Source organism: Puntigrus tetrazona, chromosome 2, assembly GCF_018831695.1.
Source record: "Puntigrus tetrazona isolate hp1 chromosome 2, ASM1883169v1, whole genome shotgun sequence".
Classification (NCBI taxonomy): Eukaryota; Metazoa; Chordata; class Actinopteri; order Cypriniformes; family Cyprinidae; genus Puntigrus; species Puntigrus tetrazona.
In genome coordinates this window covers 15449693-15473985 of record NC_056700.1, presented here as the reverse complement: position 1 = coordinate 15473985, position 24293 = coordinate 15449693, and the positions used below count along the sequence as shown (strand labels likewise).

Genomic DNA, 24293 nt, shown 5'->3' with positions numbered 1-24293 from the left:
TGTGATGAAACTTGAAACTTTTTAGTGTGCTTAAAAGTTTCAACATTAAGCCTATTAAATGTTAAAAATAGTAGCCCTGTATTGAATGACTACAACTGAGGGAAAACAGCAGTAAAACATGGCACAGGCCTATTTAAAAATGAAAACAAACACACACACACACACAAAAACATTAACATTCAAATTATTACAACGGCCTATAAATAGCCTATCCTATAATAACATGCCACATGAATAATTAGCAAAATGTGATTCATTTTGTACTGAAAGACAACATTGCTTGTTTCTTATAAACAAATTAAATGTAGCCTAAATAAAACAAAATGTATGTTACTCATTTAAGTATATAGGCAGTTACCTATATTTCATTTCAGATTTTCGTATTTTAATTTACTAAAACTATTTTAATGATTTTAATCTTAGTTATTGATGCAACTTCAATGCAAATTTAGACGAGTGATTTGTGTTTCAGAATTAAAATGGCCTCACTTGAATGTGCACCATAATTAAGTCCTTAAACTGCAACAACATAACTGCTGTTTACTTTCCAAGCTTGTTTCGTTCCTTTCAAAAGAACCCACAAACACTTCCAACAAGAGGCTGGAGCTAGCCTACAATGACTTAATAGAATCTCCTGCTGTTTTTCCAACATATCTATCAAACTTTTACGGCCGTCTGAAAATGCTTATGGACCCTGCTACTGTTCGCTCCACGATGCTCCAATGCAGCGTGTACCTAGAGTTTGGCATGGGATCAGAGGATTTGTTGAGGAGGTAGACGACTTCTTAATTACATCTTGTAATTTCATGAAATTACGGTCTTTATTGTTAAAGTGTGCGGTGCTTATGCTTTGATACTGTTCAGGTAAAACATCACCTGGGTAAAGCCTGTAGATGGCAGGACACTTACGCTTCCTTTTTCCCAAAAAGGTCCAAAATTAGGTCCAAAAGACCCTGTTCGATGCACTTAGTGTCGGGGAAGGTATGAAATCAATGGGTTAGTCTCAAAACCTCGTTATTATCCACACCGGATACAGTGTAATGCACATCGATATTAAAAATTGCAACGCGTTAGGAAGTTGTTTTGCTGCCTGAAACTCGATGGACAAATATTGACTCGTGTACTTCAAGAGCTATGTCAGCATGTGGTAACATGATAACCAGCTTCACTTCTAGAGTTTTCAGACTGGTACAGCTCCACTAGGCTAGGTGAATGAAGCCAGCACATGGTGACAGTTCAGATTTACAGTCATTTAATTGATGTCAAATGTAACTTACAAACGGGAAAGACACGTACCATTTTCAAGAATATACAAGGACACAAATCATATCACACAATCGTCTTGTGCAATCTGTCATCTTTGGGGCAGGAACGAATTGTTCGGCAAAGGAAGAATACAAAGAGTCAAACCTAATCCTTATTTACTACATGTATTTTACAAAATAGTTGCAGAGAGAGGTATTTTACATATGGAAAGAGTGATTTTTAAGTGTAAATCTTGAAGATATCGGTACAGCTGTTTTTACAGTATTTGACTGTGACCCAGCTATGGTGAAGCTTTAAAGAATAAGTTGGAATAAGTTATAACAAATGCAACATTTGACTGTTTATTGTGATGTTGGGATCAGCAATGACCTTTCATTTCTTCCTTTTTTGCGCTTACATCAATACAGAAATCACAGAATACATAGATGTACAAATATAAAGCACACGGTCTCACTCCTAGGGAAAACGTGAGCAGTCAGTCAGTCGGCCAGTCAGGGAAACAAGTCTTGACTCTTCCAGTTCTTTCTTTGAGGGGAAAAAAAGGCTCCAAGAGGAAATCTGAACGTAACTTATGAGACCACCCTAAGTGTTTGGCGTTTTCTGAAAAGTCCCTTTTTTTGAGGAAAGAAACTGATGATTTGCAACCTGTCAGGGGTCTTAATACTGTATGTTCAATGGAATGAATAAGCAGTCATTTCATTTGTTTGTAACAGACACACAGCATTCAGCATTAAAGTCGAAAACGCTGAAAAACGTGGGTGAATAAAAGGAAATCTTTCCATTTCTTAGAAAAAAGCAAAGAAAAAGAAAGATACTTTCCCTTGTTTCAGGATTAAATCTACAGTTTTTACTGTATATTTCAAAGAAAAATGTACACCTAAATCTTTTAAGTCCTAGTTCGAGTAGTTTATTATTATTATTACTTAAATTTCTTCCTGTACAATGAAATACAACTTCAACTTCAAGACAACAACATCTGCTTTAAAAATACAGAGGGTTTTCTTTTCTTTTTTCTTTAGTTTTTTTTTTTTAATTCACCAAGATTGAAACATATCCCCTCCCTCCCGACCCAAGCCACCCCCAACTAAAACTGGACTCTTATTCAATATATACTTCTGTATGTGCGTGTGTATGTCCATGTGTGTGCGCGTGTATACAAGTGTTTTGTTCTCTATGTCATTTACTCACAACACTGTAAACATACAGAGACTATTATACATGTGCTTGCACTGATTCATTGAATTTGGTTGACATCACTAGAACACCACAAAAGAAGTAATGATTTGGGGTGAACGAGAACACAATGGAGAATCGAGATCGAAGGGTTCTGGAGAGCCTCGGGTGGTCCGTTTAAAGTCTCTTCTTATCGTCAGACTGATGTTCCAGTCAGGTTAGCGTCAGCGGTCTTGGAGAAGAAGTTGCAAAAGTGGTAGACGAAGAGCAGCAGCAGCAGTGCGGGTGGAGGGACAGAATGAGTACTCTTTCCTTCATCTGAGAAGATCACGTTCCTCATCAAGGAACCAAGCTTTGACTTTGGAGAGGATGGACCATGGACCAACAAAAGAGGGAAGACTCTTCACATAAGCAATTATATTAGAGAACTGAGTCTACACAGTCCTCATTAGTCCTATGCTTGTGAAGACAGTTCCCATTTAAAGTCAGTGCGAGTCTGTGCTCGAGCCTCTCATGGTCAGGACGATACTTCACTCCCTCAGGGGATGGGGAAACCAAAAACACTAGCGCAAATGGAAACGAAAGTAACACAAAACAACAACAAAAGAAAAGAATCCGAGCTGTTTAGCTCACAAATACACACGCCTGAGGTCCCCTGGCGACGTGATGGTGTTGCATTGTGGGCAGAGTTTCTTGTTTCCCTGTTGAAAGAGAAAGACGAAAAAGTTAGAAAGTGATCAAAATGCTATGCTAACAAAGGCTTGTATACTGTCACTTGTGAGCTATTTAATACATTCTTGATAAATAAAAAAAATCTCTCTCTTAAAAAAAAAAACTGGACTCAAACTTTGGTAGTGTTGTTTAACAGTGGACATAAAAACAGGCCTTACATTATCGGCCCACCCTGTTCGACAAGCATGCGCCTTTCCCACTACCACTCTGATGTTCAGCCAGTACCCATAAAATCCTGCACCATAAAAGCAAGAGAACAGCGGGCAGAGGTAGAGGAGGAGGAAGGTGAACTGTGTGGTCTGCTGTCTGCACCACACACATGCCACACAGCCAACGACTGAACATCACAACAGGATCTGCTCTTAAAGTCAGCAAACTATATACTCAGCTTCAAAAATACCACAACATTTGACGGAGACTCAAACAAAGCACAAGAGATATAAAACCCTCACATTTGTGCTCTGCTCAAAAAAAAAAAAAAAAAAAGAACCCAACTGTCGGGTGACATTCAGACAGAAACGTTACTCTGAGGAATCTCGCAACCCTTGGCGATAATGTCCTCGTGTGACCTTCTCGCACATATGCCACTGATCACACGCGGGGCATTTTTCTCCTCATACACAAAGTGCACTACTTCAGCTCCTACAGGAACTGATGCGTTTAAACATACAGCAAAGAGACTCGCTGTTAGCAAACGAAGGAGTCTGGGAGCAGTAAGGGTGTCAGAGCGTGAACCCTGCGGTGTGCCTTCACATCTGTCTGTAAAGAGGATTTGTGGCTCCATAGGATTCAGTTCATGTCTAGGGCACCAGAAGCCGCACCGATGATCCTGACTGTACAGCCCGAAAAGAAAGAGAGATATCCAACAACACACATTCTGGAATGTTCCGCTTTAACAATGGGCTCTACCATCGAAAAGTGAATGTGCAAATAATCGCAACGGTTCAAACTTGACATCATGGTCTGACTATGCGAGTGGTTTATTTTGATGTGGCTGGCGTGAAGGAGAAAAACTGTGAAACTGAACTTGAATTCTCCTACAAAGAGTCAGGTTCATTTAGGCTCATTTTTCCTTACCAAAATTTTTTTTTTTATAAAACCCTAAGCAGTGAAGCAGCAAAACCCCCAATGTGCTTCCCCCTATACCCACGATTCTCCAGACACAAAGAGGACCTGAGATTTGGTTTCTTTGTTCTAGGAAGCCAGAGTTTACCTAGTTTTAATGAGCGTGGGCAGGTCACGGACTAAACGCGGGCTCCTCGCATCAGCGGCGGGTAGCTGCTGCGCTCCATTAGCTTCATAAAACAAGGCTGACGCTAACCAAATTACACGCATTTACTTTGATCAAGACGCAAGGAGCCCCGCCGTGCTACTTTTATTGCTGTCTTTAGGCAACAATTTTAATGCCTGCATTACTAACAATCCGCTGTGGCAGCGCGGGCTTGGCTTGCACACACGTCTCTGTTCTTGTCTGTGAGCCGTACACAGAAGGCCTTGTGATAAGCGGAGATGGAAGGAGTTGATTTAATATATAGCATATTGGAAAACGGCTGAAGCTGGGAAACATTTCCTTATTAATTGCTTCCGTGTGTGGTGACAGAATGTGTTAGCGGCTAATGAGAGCAGGCTCCCCGAGGAAAAACCCTCGCTAAAACAGCTAAGAAATGAGGAAGAGCTTCTGAGTATAAGTGTGGGGATTACAAACAGACAAAGAGGAAATCACAATTCTGATGATAAGAGGGTAGTTGAACACGCAATGCCGACTAAAGGGATTGGAAGTGGGAGAGCTATGTGAGGAATATCACTGATGTGGATGAGGCAAACTCTTTGACTTAAACTGTAGCCAAACACCATAGCATTATCAAAATAAACTACTCCATTATCCGCATTATACAGTGGCCTAGGCCTCGAGTGACTCACTGCCTGAGATGGTCTGGGCACTCTGTGGTACGTAGAAATTAAATTTAATATGTACCTGAACTACTTGAATTTCAAAACTTAAACCATCCACATCTGCCATCCCCAATGTTTCTGTTACACTTCAGTTTGAAGAATGTACATAGCATGTGATGTGTGTTTCCAAAAGCAAAGGGCCTTCAAATATGAGATGGAACTTTTCCAACAATAATAAAAAAAAGAAGTTGTGTTTTTATATATACAATATACAAACTACTTATAATGTGTAAGACAGAAAAAAAGCTTAATTTAGCTTTAATATGTTTAATCATCTAAAATAAAATATCTAGTATTTGTGAATTTTCTATTATAGAAGTAGTGAAAAATCTTTAAAATAAAGAAAAAATTAATTTGTTATACAGTTTTTTTTTCTCTGTGTACCCTCTTACAAAAATACAAAGAAAGCTATATATTTTGATTTAACATTTAACCTTCTATTTCAGTAACACAAGTATAAATAGTAGGAGAAAAAAAAAAAAAACTTGTAATGAAACCAATTTCACATTTGGTAAAAAAAAGTTTCTCCCAACAGTTTAAAAACTCAAAAAAAAAAAAAAAAAAAAAAAAAAATCAAAAAAAGAAAAAGAAAAAAGTTTTGATTAATTCTTAACTAGCAGAATAATCATTTTAGCCCAACTATTTAAGAACAAATACACAAGTACTGCAACGCAACATGTAAAATTTAACACAGAATCTGCAGAACATTAAATATGACCCTACTTAAAAGCATGTGTGCAATTCTTACCAGAGTCCTTAGCCAGCATTCTTCACAGTGCACGTGCCAACACTGGATGGAGGTGAGTGGCATTGTATACGAGTCCTGAGGTAGAGAAACAAGACAAAAAAAAAAAAAAAGAGCAATGATTAATTTAACCAGGTCAACTGCACACAATTCACATCTAGCCACCCACATACACAACATCAGACGTCACTAGACAGCACCAGAACAGCACAGATCGGCCATGGGGGGCAGGCAGGTGGGCAGTGAGGGAGCATGTGGGGCAGTGCAGGGGTCAGGCGGGGTCAGGCCAATGGGAGCACAGAGAGCCTTACCCTCCGGAGCGGCAGCAGCTTCTTAATCCCGCTGCTGGCCGCAGTGGCAGTGCTGCAGCCCGTTACGTAGCCTCTGTACAAACAGTACACGCCGAGCTGCAGGGCCTCTGCGCTCCCGTGCCTCTCGACCGCCTGATGCTTGCCATCATGCCCCGTTTGGGTCGGCTTGCGCTGCAGGGATATTCAAGAGCGGCACTGAGAACAAGAATGTGGCCGCTACGGCAAGCACAGACACACACATCAGACCAACGGGTGCAGTTATCAACAGAAGCTCTCAGCCAACATTGAGCCATGATGAAAGGGATGTTCAGGAGTTCTGTTGCATTTTCAATATCGAGTTTTGATATCATGCTAAGCAGTCTGAATCACGGCTAACACTTGCAGTCCAAATAATTTACTGAAAATACATTTTTTGGTCTGCTATATATTCAATAACCAGCAGGTGGCAGTAGGCCACCACTGGGAAATGCTCAACAGACTGCATGACACGGAAGCAAACAGCAAATCTTTCCAATTAAATGATCAAAACATTTACAAGCCTCTTTATTAAGACCAGAACTGATCTGCCTCTGTACGACTATAATTGTTTTGTTTCTTTTTGACAAATTCAAAAGTCAGAATGGATTGAATCTACCTAAAAACCTAAGAAACAGGCATGACAGATTAGTCAGAAACACCCACAGGAATAAAGCTGAAAATGTCTAGCCTAAATATCCAGTACGACGGCCACTACTTCTAGAAGAACTCCTTCAACAGAACATTATTGTGCGGGTTAATTCCAGTCAATACGAAATTGAAGCCGAAGGAGGCAAACCATCACAAAGCTTTAGCCGACTAGATGCATGATTGCGGGTGTTAGGTTATATCACCACGGCATGTTATTAAGGATGGGTTACAACCAAACACACCCACATGAACGCACATATTATTGGCAAGCGAGAGTTCTCACCATGCATATGAGACACTTGTATCGGTCTCCTCTGAGGATCTGCTTTTCCAGTTCTCGTATGCGGGCCTTTAGCGCCTCCAGTGTGGTCGCTGTGGAGTCCTCTGTGATCCTGCAGGTAAAAAAAAAAAACATAATAAAATTGGTTAAATTACAGCACTGCAAACAAGTTTGGCTCATACATAAAACTGAAACAGTGGAATGCTAATTACTTTTTAAAAGTTGTGCAGTCACGCAAATTTGCAATTTACATTTGCAAAGCTACCACACAGCTTCAGTTCAGACAAACACTACCGCTAACTCCCAAAAACACGAATGCAAAATTAAAAACAGACGACCCAACTGGAAACAGTGAATTCATCACTGCTAAGGACCATGATGAGAATATGAACAAATGTTTTTTCTTTTCAATCTTACTAAACAGTGCACTGGGCTTCCTCGGTCTTCTGAAGTCACACTCACACCAGCTCCCCCAACTTCTCACCTCTCAGGCTTTCACTAAACATTCCTCAGACAAATGCCTCTCAGCTGCTGAATGTATATTTAACACTGTCCACAGCATATGAACTCGCAATAACTAAATCAATATGGCCACCATTGATTGTGCGGCGAGGCGCTTGGCGAGATGTTTATGGTGATCCGCTCATTTTCCAGCCAGATGGAGCACTGATCTACAGTATTGATTTAACGTTGCGCCAGCGTTCTCCTAGGCACAATCCCCCCGATTAGTGCCTGCCGTTCCACTGACTTTTCCAATAGCTTCATTTATTACATGCCTGTGTGACTCCACAATGAGTACACGCTCACCACACACACTAGGACATGGGCCTCTCTGTAATCAGGCCGTATTAGAATGTAAATCAAGGAAGGGCTATTAAAACGGAAAGAACCATTTATGGACTCAGCATCTCCAATAAGGCCAACCTAAAGGAAGAACAATGACAGTGTAACCGAAGAATCATGAGCACTTTGAGAAGTAAAGCTTAAAATGTAGGTGCCAGGAATTAAACATGTCGCATTTCATTTAAAGTAGCAATAGATATTTTCTTCTGTATTGTGGCATCAACATGAATATCTGAAAAAGAAAAAAAGGGTGGAGGCTTTATTCAGTCCATCAATTGTTAATTAGATGGAGGTCATACTGAATGCAAGCTTTTGGGGTCTATTAGGATGAAACAATCGGAGAACTTTGATAAAAAATTACAAGGTTGAAACAAATAAAATGCTTGAATAAATCGATCACAATAAGATCTCCATGTATTTCGAAAACAGAGAGTGAATTTTTATTTTTACTTAATCTCAATGAAGGTTTTAGCAAAACTCTGAATTCTTCCAGCATCTTCTCAAGGTCACCCTAAACCTAACCTCAGTTTCTCTCAAAAGAACCCAACAACACAACGACCTTGACCAAGGAGAGCGAGTAGTCCGGGCGGTCAATTCCCTACAGCCTACAATCAGCACAGGGACTATAAAGCTTTAAAATCTCTTCTTATTAGTGGCCGGCTTGTAAAAAAGCATTTAGTCTTGATTAGCGTGCATGCTTATAAAGCAGACAGGAGAGTAGGTGTACCGTGCTCCATGCCTGCTGTTTTTCTTTAACAGCTTCATAAATCGCTGTGGTTCACTTGCCCGTATGCCGTCACCAGCCCTACAAAAGAATACAACTTTTCCCCCAAGTAATGTCCGCCCCGCTCCAGCATGAATATTCATTGTGTGGCGCTTTATAGAAAACCACATTCTAAAAGTTATTTAATTCCCTCGGGTAGTAAAAGAGGGTTTTACTCTTTCTTTGTGTGGATGGAGATGAAGAGTTGGCTTGGGGGATTGGGTGGTGGGAGGGGGGCAGTCTGTGTTTTAATACAAAAGCAGGTGTAAAACCTGGAAAGGGGTGGCTAAGCAAGTACAAAACTGAAAATCATCAAGGTGTCGTTGAGTGTGTGGGAGAAATTTTTAAACATATTAAACACAGGCCTTGCAGTGGTGTGCTGGCTGAATAATGTCAATGACATCATCTAGGGAAGGAATAATGCCATTTCAATTAAGAACTTAAGTTACTCAGAAAACCACAATGAGCAATGACATCCAAACTAATAATGTCACTCACCTACAGCTGTGGTCTATAACGCCACACCCATTATACGAAAGTCAATTTGGATGCTAAATCCGATGATGGACGTGCTAGTATAATGCTTTATACAGGCATCACTCTCTTTTTTACGGGATATTTTTATTTTTAAGCAACAAATGCACAAGTTAAAACAGGACGTAGTAGACACTACTATCACACTGCCATTACGATCTGGCTCTGAGTGTGAAGCTATTTCTCATTTCATTATCCTGCCCCTTAACCATCCGTCTCCATCAGAGCAGAGCCTAACTGTAGAAGGTGGTCTAATCTATAGGTCTATATGTCCTGACATGAGAACACATGAGTTACAAGTACAGACAGACACTGGGAGATCTTTATAAAGTGACTTGGCTGTCAATCAATCCTTATATTCAGTTGTGATGGCAAAAGTAAGTGCAAGCTTTGATTTAAAAGGCATTTAAAAAAATAATATGCAATAAAATGTCTACTATATATTTTATGTATATAAAATAAAAAAACTGCTCCTTAAAATTAATAAAAAATTTTAATAAAAAAACAATAAATTTGATTATTGTGGCAGTACACCAAAAAATTGTGCCGTTTCAAGTTGAGCATGAAATTTGGCTGCAATCACACGGGTGGCAAAGAGTCCCTCATTTATCATGTGCAGAATGAGCGGGGACAGAGGCGACCCCTGTACCCAGAGATCATTACCCATCTGGGCACAGGAGAGCTTGGAGAATTCATCAGCCCCCTCTGCCTTACAAAGACACACATGTATACAATTTACACAACTCACGACACAATAACGCAATAACCTCTTACTCCAACACACACACAATCCACAATGAATCACTGTAACTAAAGCGGACAAGTCTCATTTTCATTGCAGATTGAAATGCATGCGTTTTACAAACAGAGGGGTTGAGATTGTTTTCAGGCTGGAAGTGGAATGAAATGATTTCAGCTCCTTATGTGGCCTCTTTAAAGCACGCTCAGATTAAGACCCCTCACTTCAGGAAATTGGAAATTAAACAATGGTACAGTCATTCCCATAAATTTGCATGTTTCATCCATTTGACGCACACAATGGGGACAAAAAAAATAGCATAAGTACGTAATTTGTGAACCTACATTTCAAAAGCTACAGCAAGAGCTTTGCGTTTCAGCTAGGAAAGAGTTAATACACTTCCCTCCCCCTTCTCATGACCCCTCAGGATTTGATTAATGATATCATCATTGAGATTTATCTCCCCGGCCCCTTTCATAAGACAATATCGCGTAACATCCTGTGATACCTGATCAAATCAGCAAAAGGAGAAAGGAGAGGTGCTCTTCCAAGGAGAGGGCTCTACTGTCGGGGAGAGATGGATAGATTCAGACGGAGGGCCGAGGAGGACAGGCACAGACTGGGAGAAATATTGCGAGCGATATTAAATAAACGAGTGTGTGTCACGTCTGGAGCTAAGCGCTAAGCTAATAAAACGGGTGGCGGGTGGGTTGTGCTCATTGCTCGCTCTTCTCTATGACATCAAACAGCTGCGGTGATTCATACCCCGGCCAGCTAAAACACTTAATGCCCCCCGATACAACGCAATGGCTAGTCTAAACGGCTGCCTGCTGCTCCGAGCGTGTGCACGGAGGGAGGGCGAAAGTGAGCGAGTCTCTACGGAGGAAAGCAATGAATCAATCTAAGCTGTCACGCTCCTGCAGCTCCACTTAGAAATCCCGTTCTGTCCATTTTCATCCTCCTCCTTGCACACCCACGCTCGGACAGAGACACACAGTGTTCATAACATCATCCACTAACAGTCATTTCCACACACTCAGTCAAACCTATCACGCAACGGTGTGCAAAGTCACGCTTTTAACCGCTGGTCGTGGTAAATGTGGTTAACAAACGCGATTTCAATTGCAGACTGGAGCTGACATCAAGCTTGCGCTACGGATGAAGTCATTCGCAGACGCACACTTGACTGGAGATGGGCGAGAAGAACGTGCTCACGACGTGCTGACGAGAAAAATCAATTGCTTCGGGTGTGCTGTGCTTATTCACTAGTTATCCGCCCCTGATATTTAATATGGGGCCCCGTGATGGCCGCCCGCACAAGATTGATTCAGCTACACTAGAAGAATCTCCCTAGAGAAGAAGGCTCAGAGGACACAAGAGACGGACAGAGAGGATGATGAATTTCAGAAATTACTATTAGAAATACTTTGGAATATTCTGATTAGTAATAAATAAAAATTGTGTTAGTGAACATGTAAATGCAGAATATAATAAGGAACAAAAATCTTGAAAAATAAATCAACAAAAACAAATTAAAATTTAAATGTTTTTTTGTTGATTTATTTTTAATTTTAAGATTTTTATTCCTTTTTCTTGAAAAAATTTAAATCTATCATTAATCAATTAGCTGTATATTTATACTAACAAACAAAAACCTCCTGATTAAGAATATTGTGTACATAAAGAACATTTTTGTGTGTATATTTATATTTTATTAATATTATTATATAATATTTTCTCAAATATATACATGCACCTGTGTGTGTGTGTGTGTACGTGTGTGTGTTACAAACTTAAAATTGCCATTGCCTTGGACATCCCTGCACAGTGGGATTAAACAAGGATAGAGACAGGACACAGGTCATGTCGACCGATAGCTGTTGGGTAGGCAGAGTGAGGTATGTCTGTGGCTAATGCTGTGGACCACATCTAAACGGCAGGGGGAGATCAAACCAGGACAGTCACACCGCCACCGTGGCAATAAACCCCTCTTCTACCAGGAGCTGCGCTCTGACCCCAATTACCTATACACTGGGGCTGGGCCCCGATGCACGCAAGCAGGAGGAGAGTTTAGCAGGAGCACTTGTCGGGGAATATGGATGAGGACACGGAGATGAGGGAATTACAGGGGCCGGCCTTTCACCCACTCAGGTTATTCAAATTTATCTGCGGCTGGAGGCAACCTACTATACTCCCTCCATCTTGTTTTCACTCACAGTGGAGTCTAAAAATTCATTTCGCTTTCTCTGTGATCCTTTGTTGTTTGATAGTACACTTTCATTTGCAAGACGATTCTCTTTAAATAGCATTTGTAGATTATACAGATATAACATTTTATATATTTCATATTTTAAGTTTCAGGCAACAGGGACACTTTTTCTTGTGTGCTGCCAACAATTTCACTTTATCTGGTCTCATCTCTAGCAATAAGAGATAAATATTGCACAATTCCTGCAGTGGAAAGCTGTAGTATGGAAATGGCTAAAGGGATATTAGCATTCCCGGGCTGTGCAGCGAGTCAAGCCCAGACAAGGCTCAGCTGCCTGGGATCAATACTCTGGGCCACTCCCTGTGATCAAGCATGCTCCGGAGAGATGAGCACACTAAATGCATCATTTATGATCTTGCAGTCCCTACACAAACTAATCTCACCCCAATACACCAGCAAACACACTGCCACTGCGGACAGGTGTGTGTTTGTACTCACTTCTCGATCTCGCTGTTTTTACAGGTCCTCGGTGTGGAGGACGAAGATGAAGAGCTTGGCTCCTGTTTGCTGCTCTCGCCATTACTGGTGGAAGGCATTTCTGCAAAAATAGACAAACAGAACATTTATAATGAATGAGGGGCTAACAAAACCAACATTTCATTTTATAATCCAACTCCACAAATCCAACAAATATATAGACAAAAAGAGGGTTGTTTTGTTTTTTAAAGAGATTGAATGTAAACAAATTAAATTGTTAAAAGCACGACTACAACAACGCATATACTTTTTGTGCATGTTTGTTTTTCACTTTTTAACCATTTATTTGACCAAAAAACAGCAAAAACAGTAATACTGTGAAATGTTATTACAATTTAAAATAAGATTACTTTCAGAATAGATATTTAAAGTTCATATATTAAATCTGGTTTAAAATATTATGTTCATATTTTGAATACACCACAAAACCTTTTATTTTTCACTATTCAATGATGAACAGAAAGTTTACAAGAACAGCATTCATTTGGAGGCCAACTCACCATCACTGGCCCATTTTGAGAACTCTGGTGTTATTCTATTGGACGGCACACCACCACTATATAAAAAAACAACAACAGAAATTTAGCCTAAGGGCCAAGTATATGGATTTGTTGTTTGTCATTTTAAAAGAAATCATTGGAGCCTACTTCAAAACAGCTCCACGAAGTGCCTCGCGTTCTTTGGCCTCTCCTTGGTCCTCTCCAGAACAAGGAATGATGTCAGCTTCAGTGTACCTGAAACCTTGAGTTAAGGAATAAATGCATCTAATTTCAGTTACTTTTCTGTGACTACTACAGTCCACTGAAGAGGAAGACATTTCAAGTCTACTAATCAAGGATACTGGGCTTTGCCATACTCCAGTGTGTCATCTCCATCCACATCCAGGTCTGCATCACTGTCATGGCTTTCCTTCGTGCTACACATGGCAAAGCCTGTTCCTAAAAAGAGGGAGGAGAGGAATAAGAGTCATCAGGAAATGAAATTTGGGTTTAAATCCTTTAATGACACACATTATACATTACAATAAATCTGTCATGCCAACTGTAACAGTCCCAATCCGGGACAGGTTCCTCATGCCAGAGAAACCCCAATTAGAAAGCTACGACCAGAACCAGATTAGTGCAGACAAGCCAGAAGACTGGTGCTCTGGGCCCAGATGGAGCCATCAGAGAAAGTCTGAATGGGAGTTGTGTCAGGTGCCTGTCAGGGTGTAGGTCCTGAGCACTGGGGCGTGCAGCCTGAGTGGCACTTCTATAAATCCAGTGATGAGCGCACAGACAAACTCCAGCTGCTGGCTGACTGGGTCCTTCAGTTCTGGTTAGGAAGAGGTTGGATCGGCAGCAGCCTGAAGGGTGGGAGCAGCCCGCAGAGACCCAGAGTCTGATTGAGCCGTGAAAGGCTAGAACGGGCCAGGCCCCTCAGGGGCTGATGGAAGGATGTCAGGGCACTGCTGGAGAACGGGTTTGTCACGGATGAGGAGCTGAGGTAGGAAATGGAAGTGGAGAATGGTACTTCCTCTTGTTCCTCAAAGCGCTACGACACGGGATGACTACCTCACAGTGTGGAGTGGATAAGTACAACCTTCAGGGAGAGTGTTAGGCACTGACGGAAAAGAAGAAGACTGAAAGTAGATGTGGCGGCCATGATCTGTCTCTCTCATTCTCCGTAAAGGGATCCAAAAGAGGCAGAGTAGGGATAAAATGCATCACAAATGCTTGCCCTTTTTTACAATGTGCCGATGGTTTTTAGTGATCAAATAAAAGAGACCTTTTAAGTTTTATTTGGTCTCTGTGACTGCAGAGGCATATGCGCACCATAGCTGAGCTACATAAATTCAAGCTCCTCGAAGAGAGAATGTGCACCAGCCTAAATGTGCATTACTTTCCAACAATAACTTACAGAATTAAACATATGTTTATTATAGTTTCTGTCCACTGATATATATACTGATAACACAATGACAATAAAAGTATTCTGATAAAAATAATGATAATAATAATAATAATAATAAACTTTTAAAACCCAGACTTTTAAGGAGTACTGTAGCTTGGTTAGAAATGTTTAATAGTATTTAAGCATGGCCAAGCTTTAATTATAGTGGCACCCACAAGAAAGAAGAAAAGCGTGCGCCCACATTAAAACATGAACTGTGGGTTCTGTGTTTGGAATCACCTAATTCCGGCTTGGAAATAGTCTAAGTGGTCTATAGATAACCCTTCCACTTCTCTGACTTAACTGAAGGGGGTGGAAGGGTGCAGTCAGCCAAAAATAAAAGACCATAATCTGTATATGATGGCAAACATTTCATTAATGCACTGTCGAAAAGCTGCAAAGAAAGCCAAACTGGGGTAAAAATGAGGGAAAAACTAATAAACATAATGTTGTGACCACTAATGGCAGGCAGGCCAGAGGAAGATGTGGCAGGCCGTAAGCAGCCAAAAGAAGAAGAAGAAGAAGAAGAAAAAAAATCACTGTTAATTCAATCAATTGATCAGGCTATGGATCCTGGCTAATGCTTTGCTAGAACCAGGGCAGGAAGGATGTCATGCAGCATTGATTCAGCATGGACAGGAAGACTGTCCGCTGTAGTGCGTTCACTGACGAAATCTAGCTAGACTGAAAAAAGCATGGCAACCCTACTTAGGCAACCACAACTTCAAAACAGCCACCTGAATGGTGTATAACTACTTGAGCAGTGCTGTAAGTGTGTCTGACTGTGAAAGCTGAGGCCACTGTTAAGCGGTCTTGGCAGGCAATCTAATCTGTGCCGAAAAGGTCAGTGCCACTCTAACTGCCTCTCAGTCAAATTATGCACACCGTCGCACCGCCTCTTTGCCCGGCAGCCTCTGGGACATAAGCTTACTCCTCTTCTTCGTCACTGTGTACAGCGGTGTAATAAAAAAACTCCCTTATAATGTAGCCTGTATTTACCTGTATTACTCTGCAACACTTTGCATGACAATAAAAGCCATTTGCAACATGTCATGTTCAAAGCAAGTCCTGTCTCCATTTAAATGTTAAGTCGTTGCATGCATAAAAAACATTTCCCTTGTCGGGTCACATTTTGCAAGCTGATTTACATATGCCATGATTGTTAAGTGCTAATCTACATATGTCACCCAAGACAGGTGTGTCATGTCACAGCTAAGAAAGGGGAAGCAGAGATCCCAGAGAAACAGGACATGAAACATGGCCTCTCCTCCACCTCGTTGCCATGACACTTATCTGCCTTTCGCAGTATGTGTCGCAGGTCAGAGTTCACCCAATCAGGATGGCATTTACCATGTATGCCTGCCAGGGAGGGGGCTCAAAGCTGCCATCTCTCAAGGTTCTTTACAAAGGCGATCGGCGGGCCTCTGTTCTTCTTTCCTGACTGCACCAAATCTCCTCCATCTCTGCCTGTGACTGTCATCGCTATCTCTTCATCAACACAACAGCCCTGCTAAGCCACGGATACAGGAGGCCTTACGGGCCTCCACCACAAACTGATCCTCTTCGATTTCTCTCTTCCTCTCGGTCTCCCTTTTCCCTTATCATACTCTTTTTGTTCGGTTTAAAGCATTTCCTCTCTGCTTTCTTCCTGGGTCCTCAAAGAGAGAGAGGTGCTGGTGCTTCAGAGACGATAGCCCTCTTATCCCATTGAAGACTACTTTCAAGCCCCCCTCCCCAGTCCAGCTCCCCCTGGGCTGGAGGGATTCTGCAATGCAGACCGATTGAACGCTTGAGGACTTCAGCTGAGCTTTCAAGGCAAAATCCACCTTCTGAGCATCCTGGGGGGAGCTTTCAAGTGGCCCCTGGGCCACCGAGTCACTTCTCACCAGGTCCCCCCTCTATCGCCATTACACCGGTGCCTGTGCTGAAGATAAAGGGCTGGCGAGCTTCTGTACAGACACATGGCTCTGTTCACATGCAGAATTGATCTGGGCCACCGTCTGTCTAGCCAGGCGTTAGAGGAGCAAGTCCGTTTCTTTTCTTAATCCACACAGCTTTGCAATCTGTTCTCTCCTTGGGATCGAACAGCCTTTCCATTTAAGAGCGTGGAAGTTTACAAAAGACCACTGAGGGAGGAGACTAACTCCTTTTCTAAATATGAAACGAACAGTGAGGGGGGAAAACTGAGAGGTTTTTGATAAATGTTCACTTAGCACTTCCTCTAAAGTGCTAACTTAACCGAAGAAATAAACCCCTTTCAAAACAACTCATCCAACATTGAGAAAAGTTCCAAGATAAAAATCTCAAGTATGGAGCAATGACTGACACTTCCTCCCAAGTGTAAAAATAATCTGAAGGGGGTAAATTATTTATGAACCAACTAGAATTCCCTTGAAAGTCTTTCAATGAGTGTGACAGCACATCAAAAAGGGTCTTAGGGAGCGTGTGTGTATGTGATAGAGAACGTCCCAGGTGAGCAGAGTTAGGTTGGGAGCTATAATTGCATTCCTGCAGCGGGGGAAGCCCAAGGGTCAGCGGCCCATTTTTCCTCACACACATCTCTGTACTGGGTGAGGCGGGTCAATTGCACAGCTAAATGTGTTTTCCTTTGACTCCTTAAAGGCCGAGCAGGGCCTGCCAGAACTCACCTTGTCTGGACTACAGATGCCTAGAGTATAAATGAACACACACATGCCACTTGAACACACTGATCTTGGGTTACATCGAGAAAGAAATGTATGTAGCCTTATTAAACAGCTTTAAAGGTTGTGGTGAACTCTGAAAAGTATTTTGACAAGCTTGGAATATAAACTTAAAAATAAAGAAAACAAACAAAAAAAAACCTTCATTAAACTCTAAACAATATTTATTGTGCAGAAAATCAGTACATTAGAATAATTTCTGAAAGATCACGAGACACTGAAGACTAGAGAAATTTGGTTTTGCCAATAAATGATATATAAATATTAAAAAAACAGCTATTTTAAACTCAAGTAATATTTAAATAATATTTCACAGTATTGTTTTTACTGTATTTTTGTTTTGCCTTGGTGACTATTACAAGTTCATTTAAAAACATAAATGCCATAAAATGCTTACCTCTAAAACCACCTTCCAGTAATGTAGTAGCTCGGACCCTCTTCTGTCCGCACCACTCATACTCCTCAAACCGCGTTCCGTTCTCTCCTTCGACATCTGCGGAATCCTCTTCTGTTGCACCTTCCCTCTGAGAGAAGAGAAACACTTATCAAACATGTACCAACACACTTCAATAGGTTCATTCAATATAAAAAGACAAAACCACAAAGTGTGACTACATCAGAGGAAATCAAAGCAGCGCTTTCAAATCCACTAAGTTCTAATGATGTCTAATTTTAGGAGCTATCAAACCACATGCAACAGAACACCCGAATCCAACCACCAAGAGTGCATTAGTATCATAAGAACTACTGGATTAGATGGGTTAAGAGGAACCTGCTACATCATATAAAGGGCAAGTGCTGCATCCTGAACCACTAAAATGGCTAAAGAGGGAAGCCAGTCAGACTGTGGGAACAACAATTTCCATTGAGCCTCTTTAGAAACTCAGTATTACTTTAATGACAACATAGTACAATATCTAAAGTAAGTTCAGGACGCCAAAACTGCCAACAAAATCTAAGTGGAAGAGGAGGAGGAAGAAGAAGAAAACTTCAGGTAAGAACTAATCCTTCAACTATTCCCTGGACACTCATGTTTGAATACAACATAGGTGTAGACAGAAGCAACTAATTCCCAGAAATATTTATATGCATGTGTTTTTTTTTTTAATCAGATGACTGATGTCCAGGGAAAGGTGAGGGCAGAAAAGCCAAAGCTTCTAGAGGAGGTTGGAGTCCCAGATCTCTGGGTTTATCAAGCTACCTTGAACAGACATTGTTCCACATGCCTACTCATTTCCTCCTCTGTCCCTGTCAGCGGGGCGCTGCACAGTGGACATACCTGTCCATCCTCAGGCTTCCGGCGCTTCATCTTCCCAATCCGGGCTGCAGCACAAAAAAAAAGAAAAGAGAGATAACATGATAAATCAATCTAATATCAGGTAATGATTTAAAAGAAATACACCCACAATCTGATATTTTTTTCGGTTGTTAAAACGATAATATATTTAATAATGAAAATGTATTAAATATATAATTAAATTAACTTTAATTAAATGCAATTTATATACAGTTAATTAATTTTAACTATTAACATTTATTTATCTACATTAAAACGAATACATTATCAGCTAAAATGCACAACCAAGTACATCACAGTAGACACACACACACACACACACACACACACACACACACACACACACACACACACACACACACACACACACACAAAAAAGAGTGAGCTGGAGTAAGCACACATAAAAACCCCAGGATCCTTTACAGATTTAGCTTGAGGCTAGTAGGCATCGCCAGCCATGGATTTTATTGAGGCAAGAAAGATGAGTTGCAAAACACGACAGTGAAGGGATAGGGCTGAGAGGTGAACTCTGTCCATTAGACCTCTGCACCCAAACACCAATTCCTCCTGGTTACATCGGGGACAGGCACAAAACAGCCAGAGCTCAGATCTCTCTGGGTGTCTCGCTTTCCCCCCCTCCCCAAGCATATAATTAGAAATTTAACACAGCAGAACAGCGCCTATTGCGCCGTAAGTCTCTGTCGCTTTTTCTTAACTGCAAATGGCGTGTGGGGACATTAATTTTTAGGTGGCTGTGATTGCGAATGGGGCCGAGGGGGACTGGAGGAGGAGAGGCGGGAGCTTCTGCCATTACCTCCAGGAGAGGGAGAAGAGAGAGAAGCACCGGCCACGTTGACAGTAATGTGGGGGAGACGGGCATCATTAAATAGCATGAAGAAAGGCAGATTAATTAGGCACGGCAGGAGTTTTTCCTCACTCTGAAATCACAGCGTCTCAGATGAGAGGTGATATACTTTAATACGGGCTTGGGCTTAAACAAAGACAGCCCCATTTGCCCTTACAGTGCCTGCGGCTGTGATAAAGGGGGGAGGGGGGGTCTTACCATGCCGCAGGCAGCAAGGGGCTAGGGGCACTCCTCTGGGCACTGGGATTGGGGGACTTTTGAAACTTTCCTTGGCGTAGCGCCTGCACCAGCAGAGGTCATCGACTGTTGACACATGAAAAAACCAAGGGTTAAGGAGATTCTCTGCTTGGGCAGGCGCTACAGTCAAGGGAAGTTCAAAAACAGTTGGCCACAAACTACACTAACTATAATAAACAGCCACATTATTTAATATCAATATGTGGCAAGGATGCTGAGGTTGATACGGGTGTCAAGCTTCTGGCAAGGCCACATGACAGACACCGCTGCTGATGAGCATTTGGCTGATGCACCCTGAGAGGTGAGGAGCTCCTTACTCGTGCCAGACGATTACCAACACCCAAAATAACAACTGGCCTCAGGTCGGTGAGCTCCCAGCTCACACCAGCCCTCCCCACAGCTCCATCACACACAACGACTAATGACTATTCAGATAACCACACAAAATAACACGGCTCAGAGTCGGTTAATAACAGCAAAGCAAGTCTGCTGAGCATGTAAAGTGTTTCAAGTAATGCTCGCCCTTTTATTTTATCACTACAAACAATCCAACACAACCACAATCCAATTTTGCTCTATTTGACACCTGAAATTTTTGGCAGGTGTAAATAAGCTAATTTTGACAAGTATGAGCATTTTGTTGTACATGTAAAAATACCTACTGAATGATCATACCATTAGTTTTAATTGACAAGTCTAGACCTATTAAGTCCATTATTTCTTCAAAACATTACAGTAATCAGACCCTAGAGGTTGATGTACTCTTAAAATAAAATGTATTTAAAAATGGCTATTTTAACATTGTTGACATTTTTATTGATGCCAAAATAATATTATTACCCAGTAATAATAATTCATATTATAAATATTACAGTGAAAGCTGCTAGGTAATGCTCTCCATATTAACTGCAAGTTGTACTGATGATATAAAGTATTACGCAGCTCAGTGGACGCCAATTACGTTTTTATGAGGCATATATCAACAGATAAATAATCATAATACATCACTTTTCTTGTTGCAGGGAGAAAATATACATACCATTCAATCGTGTTTGCCTGTTAGCTCGCACTCGTAAAAATGTCTGCAAATGGAAGAAAAGAACAAAGAAGAATCTGTCAGTCATTCGGGTTTATTTCTCATTTACTTATGAGGACTTTAATGATGCGAGTGTCACTAGATTGCGCTGGATTCTGCAGCGGATCCCTGTCTGAATGTAAACAAAACCTACTTCTCTCTTGCCAATGCTCTGCAACTCCTCTTCCATTGCACACGCCACAACTCTCCAAACTCATTTGGTTTACTAAAGCATGAAGCCCGGATAACTCTCCTCCAAAACGCCGATACGAGACTTAATAATCAATTTACGAAGGATGAATAAGGATTGAAAATGTTAGGCTTACTACAGCAGTTCGTTTCAGCGCGCCATCGCCGCCATGTTTCTACCGGTCACGTGACAGGCACGTCACAGTCAAAAGTAGCAAAAATGGCAGTTCCGTCTTCCGCCACTGGGGCGCAGCAGTATGTAAATGACACATCATCTGTGCTTCGTTCAAGATTTTTTTTTAATTTTTCTGGAGCAAATACTTGCTCGTAATAAAAAAGAAAAGTATTTAAATAAAAGATGTCCACGTGAGATTAATTATTTAAAAACTATTTTTTTCTTATGAGCGCTGTAAATTTCTTGTAAGATATAAAGATTTCTGTACCTGTGTCTTATAGACTATTCTTTCAGATGTCTTTTTCTTTTCTGATATTCAGTAACAGAATTTTTTGGCCCAACAAACATGTTACCCCACAAATATTCTACAAATAATATGTTATTTTAATAAAAAAAAAAACAGCATTTATGTAGGCTACTTTTGACTGTCACATTGATATATATATATATATATATATATATATATATATATATATATATATATATATATATATATATATATATATATATATATATATACACACACACAAGCACAAACTGTAAGCTCATTGTGCCACTGCTGTTAAAAATCAATGTGTGCATACCAGACAGACTGCATTACAAAAGAAAATCATTTGGATTTTTTGCGAAAAAAACATTTGAGATTTTGCTTTATTAATGAGAAGTTCTACAATACATATGTATTTAAGGCCTCTTGACACACACAGTATATCAGTCAGTATACTTAATTACTTTTAGTTTTGTGATCTTAGAGGCAAATTCGAAAGACTCTTCAGGGTAGTGCTGGAGAGACTTCCTATGACTAATGTTCAAAGATCTGTCCGGATAATGTTTTAATTGAGAAATTCTCCCACTTCTAGAATTGAGGGACAGATAGAGATGCTGGACGAAATGTCCCACAGACCCACAGCTCCAGGGGGAAGGAGGAAGAAAACAAACATGTCAAGGACACTGGAGCACAGAGATGATATCCAGGGCTCGAGGGCAGCGTAGATTAGCCCAGGGTTAAACTATGGATGATTACATATCAGAGCAGAACACACATTACAGCCTGAGTAAACCTGGGGCTGGAGATTAGCAGAACAGATTACAGTCTGTATTAATACGTCCGGCAGTCAGATCCAGTCTGGGATAAGATGAGAGGATATTGTGGAGGAGAAAAGCTGAATGCACATCATTCCATTCCATTATTGTAAAACATTTTCGGTAAAATCTTCAAGGAGATATTTAGTTGAATTTATGTTTCTCTTTGTGTCAAAATGAGTATATTTAATTCAGTTATTGCCTAATTGAACAGTAAAACCAAAGTTAATTAATATAGGATATTTTTACCATTTTAGCTGCATTTTTGTGTGTGTGTGTGTGTGATAATAAGTAGGAAGTGACTAATATTTAATACCTACAGTAATTATTCTTGTAGTTAATATAGTAATTTTTTGTAATGGTTGTTTATAAGTCATCACACTCTGTTGACAGAAATCCAGTTTGATTACTTCCCAGGTAAAGCACCAACTTTGACATTTTGTGCCCGGATTTCCCACATATTGAGACACCCTCAACAAGCTTAAACCCAGTGAAATGAAGAGCTGCATCACAGTGGAGAGTTTCGTGTGTGGAGTTGTGCTCAGAGTGTCAGAACTGCACAGTCTGTCACTCTGCACCTGTGACAGACTCCCTCTGTCTGAGGTTTCCCGTCTCACCTGGTATCTGTCAGAATGGTGAGCTTCATCAGAGGAGAGCGGGGACACAACTGGAGACTCGCCCTCACGTTTGATGTGCACTGACAACAGGAGAGACTAGCGAGAGAGAGAGAGAGAGAGAAACAAAAAAAAGAGAGAAAGAGGTGAGCCGCTATCCACTAGACAAACATGTCATCCACAGAACTGATGGTGTAGCCAGTTTAACAAAAAAAAAAAGAACTCCAAACCTGGTGTGCTGAAACAATATGACTGATGTGAACAATTGTTGACAGATAACCATTAACTGCCATTTCAGCTTCAAACTATGTGTGTTGACAGGACATCAGTGTTTAGAGTAATGGAGGCTTCGACAGAGAGAAAGCAGGACACCAGACGGCATGACAGGACACTTTGATCGCCTATAAACGCTGGGAGACGTAACAGGACCGTCCTTCTGAAAACCTAATTGACTTAATTTCTCAAATGACTGAAGAAAGGGGGAAGGGGAAATACTGCTTACTTTCCAGAGAGTCTTGATCCCCGTCCTGCTTTTATGAGGCGGCTATAAAATATTTGTATTTACAATCTGCTCTGATTAATCAGAGTGAGAGGAGGGGTTGCTGCTTTAGCGGCTGACAACTGTAATCTAATATTAATATGTGAAAAATGGCAGCCTCTCTCTATGGGGACAGTAAATTAGACATTATGCATGGCTCCTTATGCTTTTGAATCGCAAGGTCAGGAAACAATTTATTTGTGATCTCGAAACCTTTGGAGCTCAGGGAATACGCTGTGTGCCAGAGAGCGAGTATGAGCGCTAAGTGTTTACACGGGTCTACTCTATCTAGTGAGAGCAATGTTTAAATCAGCTGTACTGCTTAATATTTTTTTGGGGGGTGGAATAATAGACCTTCTAGTTTATATGATGAATAGAAAGTTTTAAAAGTGCCACTTTTTTAAACAATTGAATGCATCCTTGCTGAATAAAAATAATTATTTCTTCAAACAAATGTTCATTTATGATCGATAATGTCAAATTCATCATCGTTGCTAAACAATGTATGTTTAATAAATATCACATAATACTATGATTACAATGATTATGCAACACACTTTTCCATTTACGTTTGATCATTTAGCAAATGCTTAAATTCCTTTAAGAAAAAACAAATTCCTTTGAAATAGCTGAAATGCATTGCACAAGTTGACGTGTAGCACAAGTAGTAGCAGTGCTGCAGATGTTAGCATGGTAACTGTGCCGCCTACCACTTTTGGCCTTCGCCCTGTTGGATTAAGAGCCGCAAAGACTGGCATGGAGTCGCTATGGCAATGGCGGCTTGAGAGAGGGGTGAAGACGGGCCAACTCGGCCCGGGGTTAATCCCCTTTAGAA

General features: G+C 40.8%; 1 protein-coding gene across 10 annotated transcripts in view; it reads right to left on the bottom strand.

The window, feature by feature from the left end:
- Positions 1-1235: 1235 nt before the first annotated feature.
- Positions 1236-24293, bottom strand: part of rnf220a (ring finger protein 220a) — a 111997-nt gene continuing 88939 nt past the window's right edge. For 2 of the 10 annotated variants that reach the window (XM_043218133.1, XM_043218124.1), the window contains exons 5-17: positions 22924-23019; positions 20824-20866; positions 19746-19850; positions 18587-18708; positions 17783-17909; positions 13593-13689; positions 13399-13485; positions 13252-13307; positions 12713-12812; positions 7130-7238; positions 6181-6351; positions 5873-5947; positions 2151-3140 (exon numbers count right to left, since the gene is read on the bottom strand). In XM_043218133.1, coding sequence (XP_043074068.1) covers positions 3069-3140; positions 5873-5947; positions 6181-6351; positions 7130-7238; positions 12713-12812; positions 13252-13307; positions 13399-13485; positions 13593-13689; positions 17783-17909; positions 18587-18708; positions 19746-19850; positions 20824-20866; positions 22924-23019 — 1260 coding nt within the window. In that variant the 3' untranslated portion in view covers positions 2151-3068. Of the gene's footprint in view, positions 3141-5872; positions 5948-6180; positions 6352-7129; positions 7239-12712; positions 12813-13251; positions 13308-13398; positions 13486-13592; positions 13690-17782; positions 17910-18586; positions 18709-19745; positions 19851-20823; positions 20867-21013; positions 21242-22923; positions 23020-24293 lie in introns of those variants that run through there. The other 8 variants (XM_043218141.1, XM_043218149.1, XM_043218165.1 and 5 more) reach the window with 8 other exon arrangements.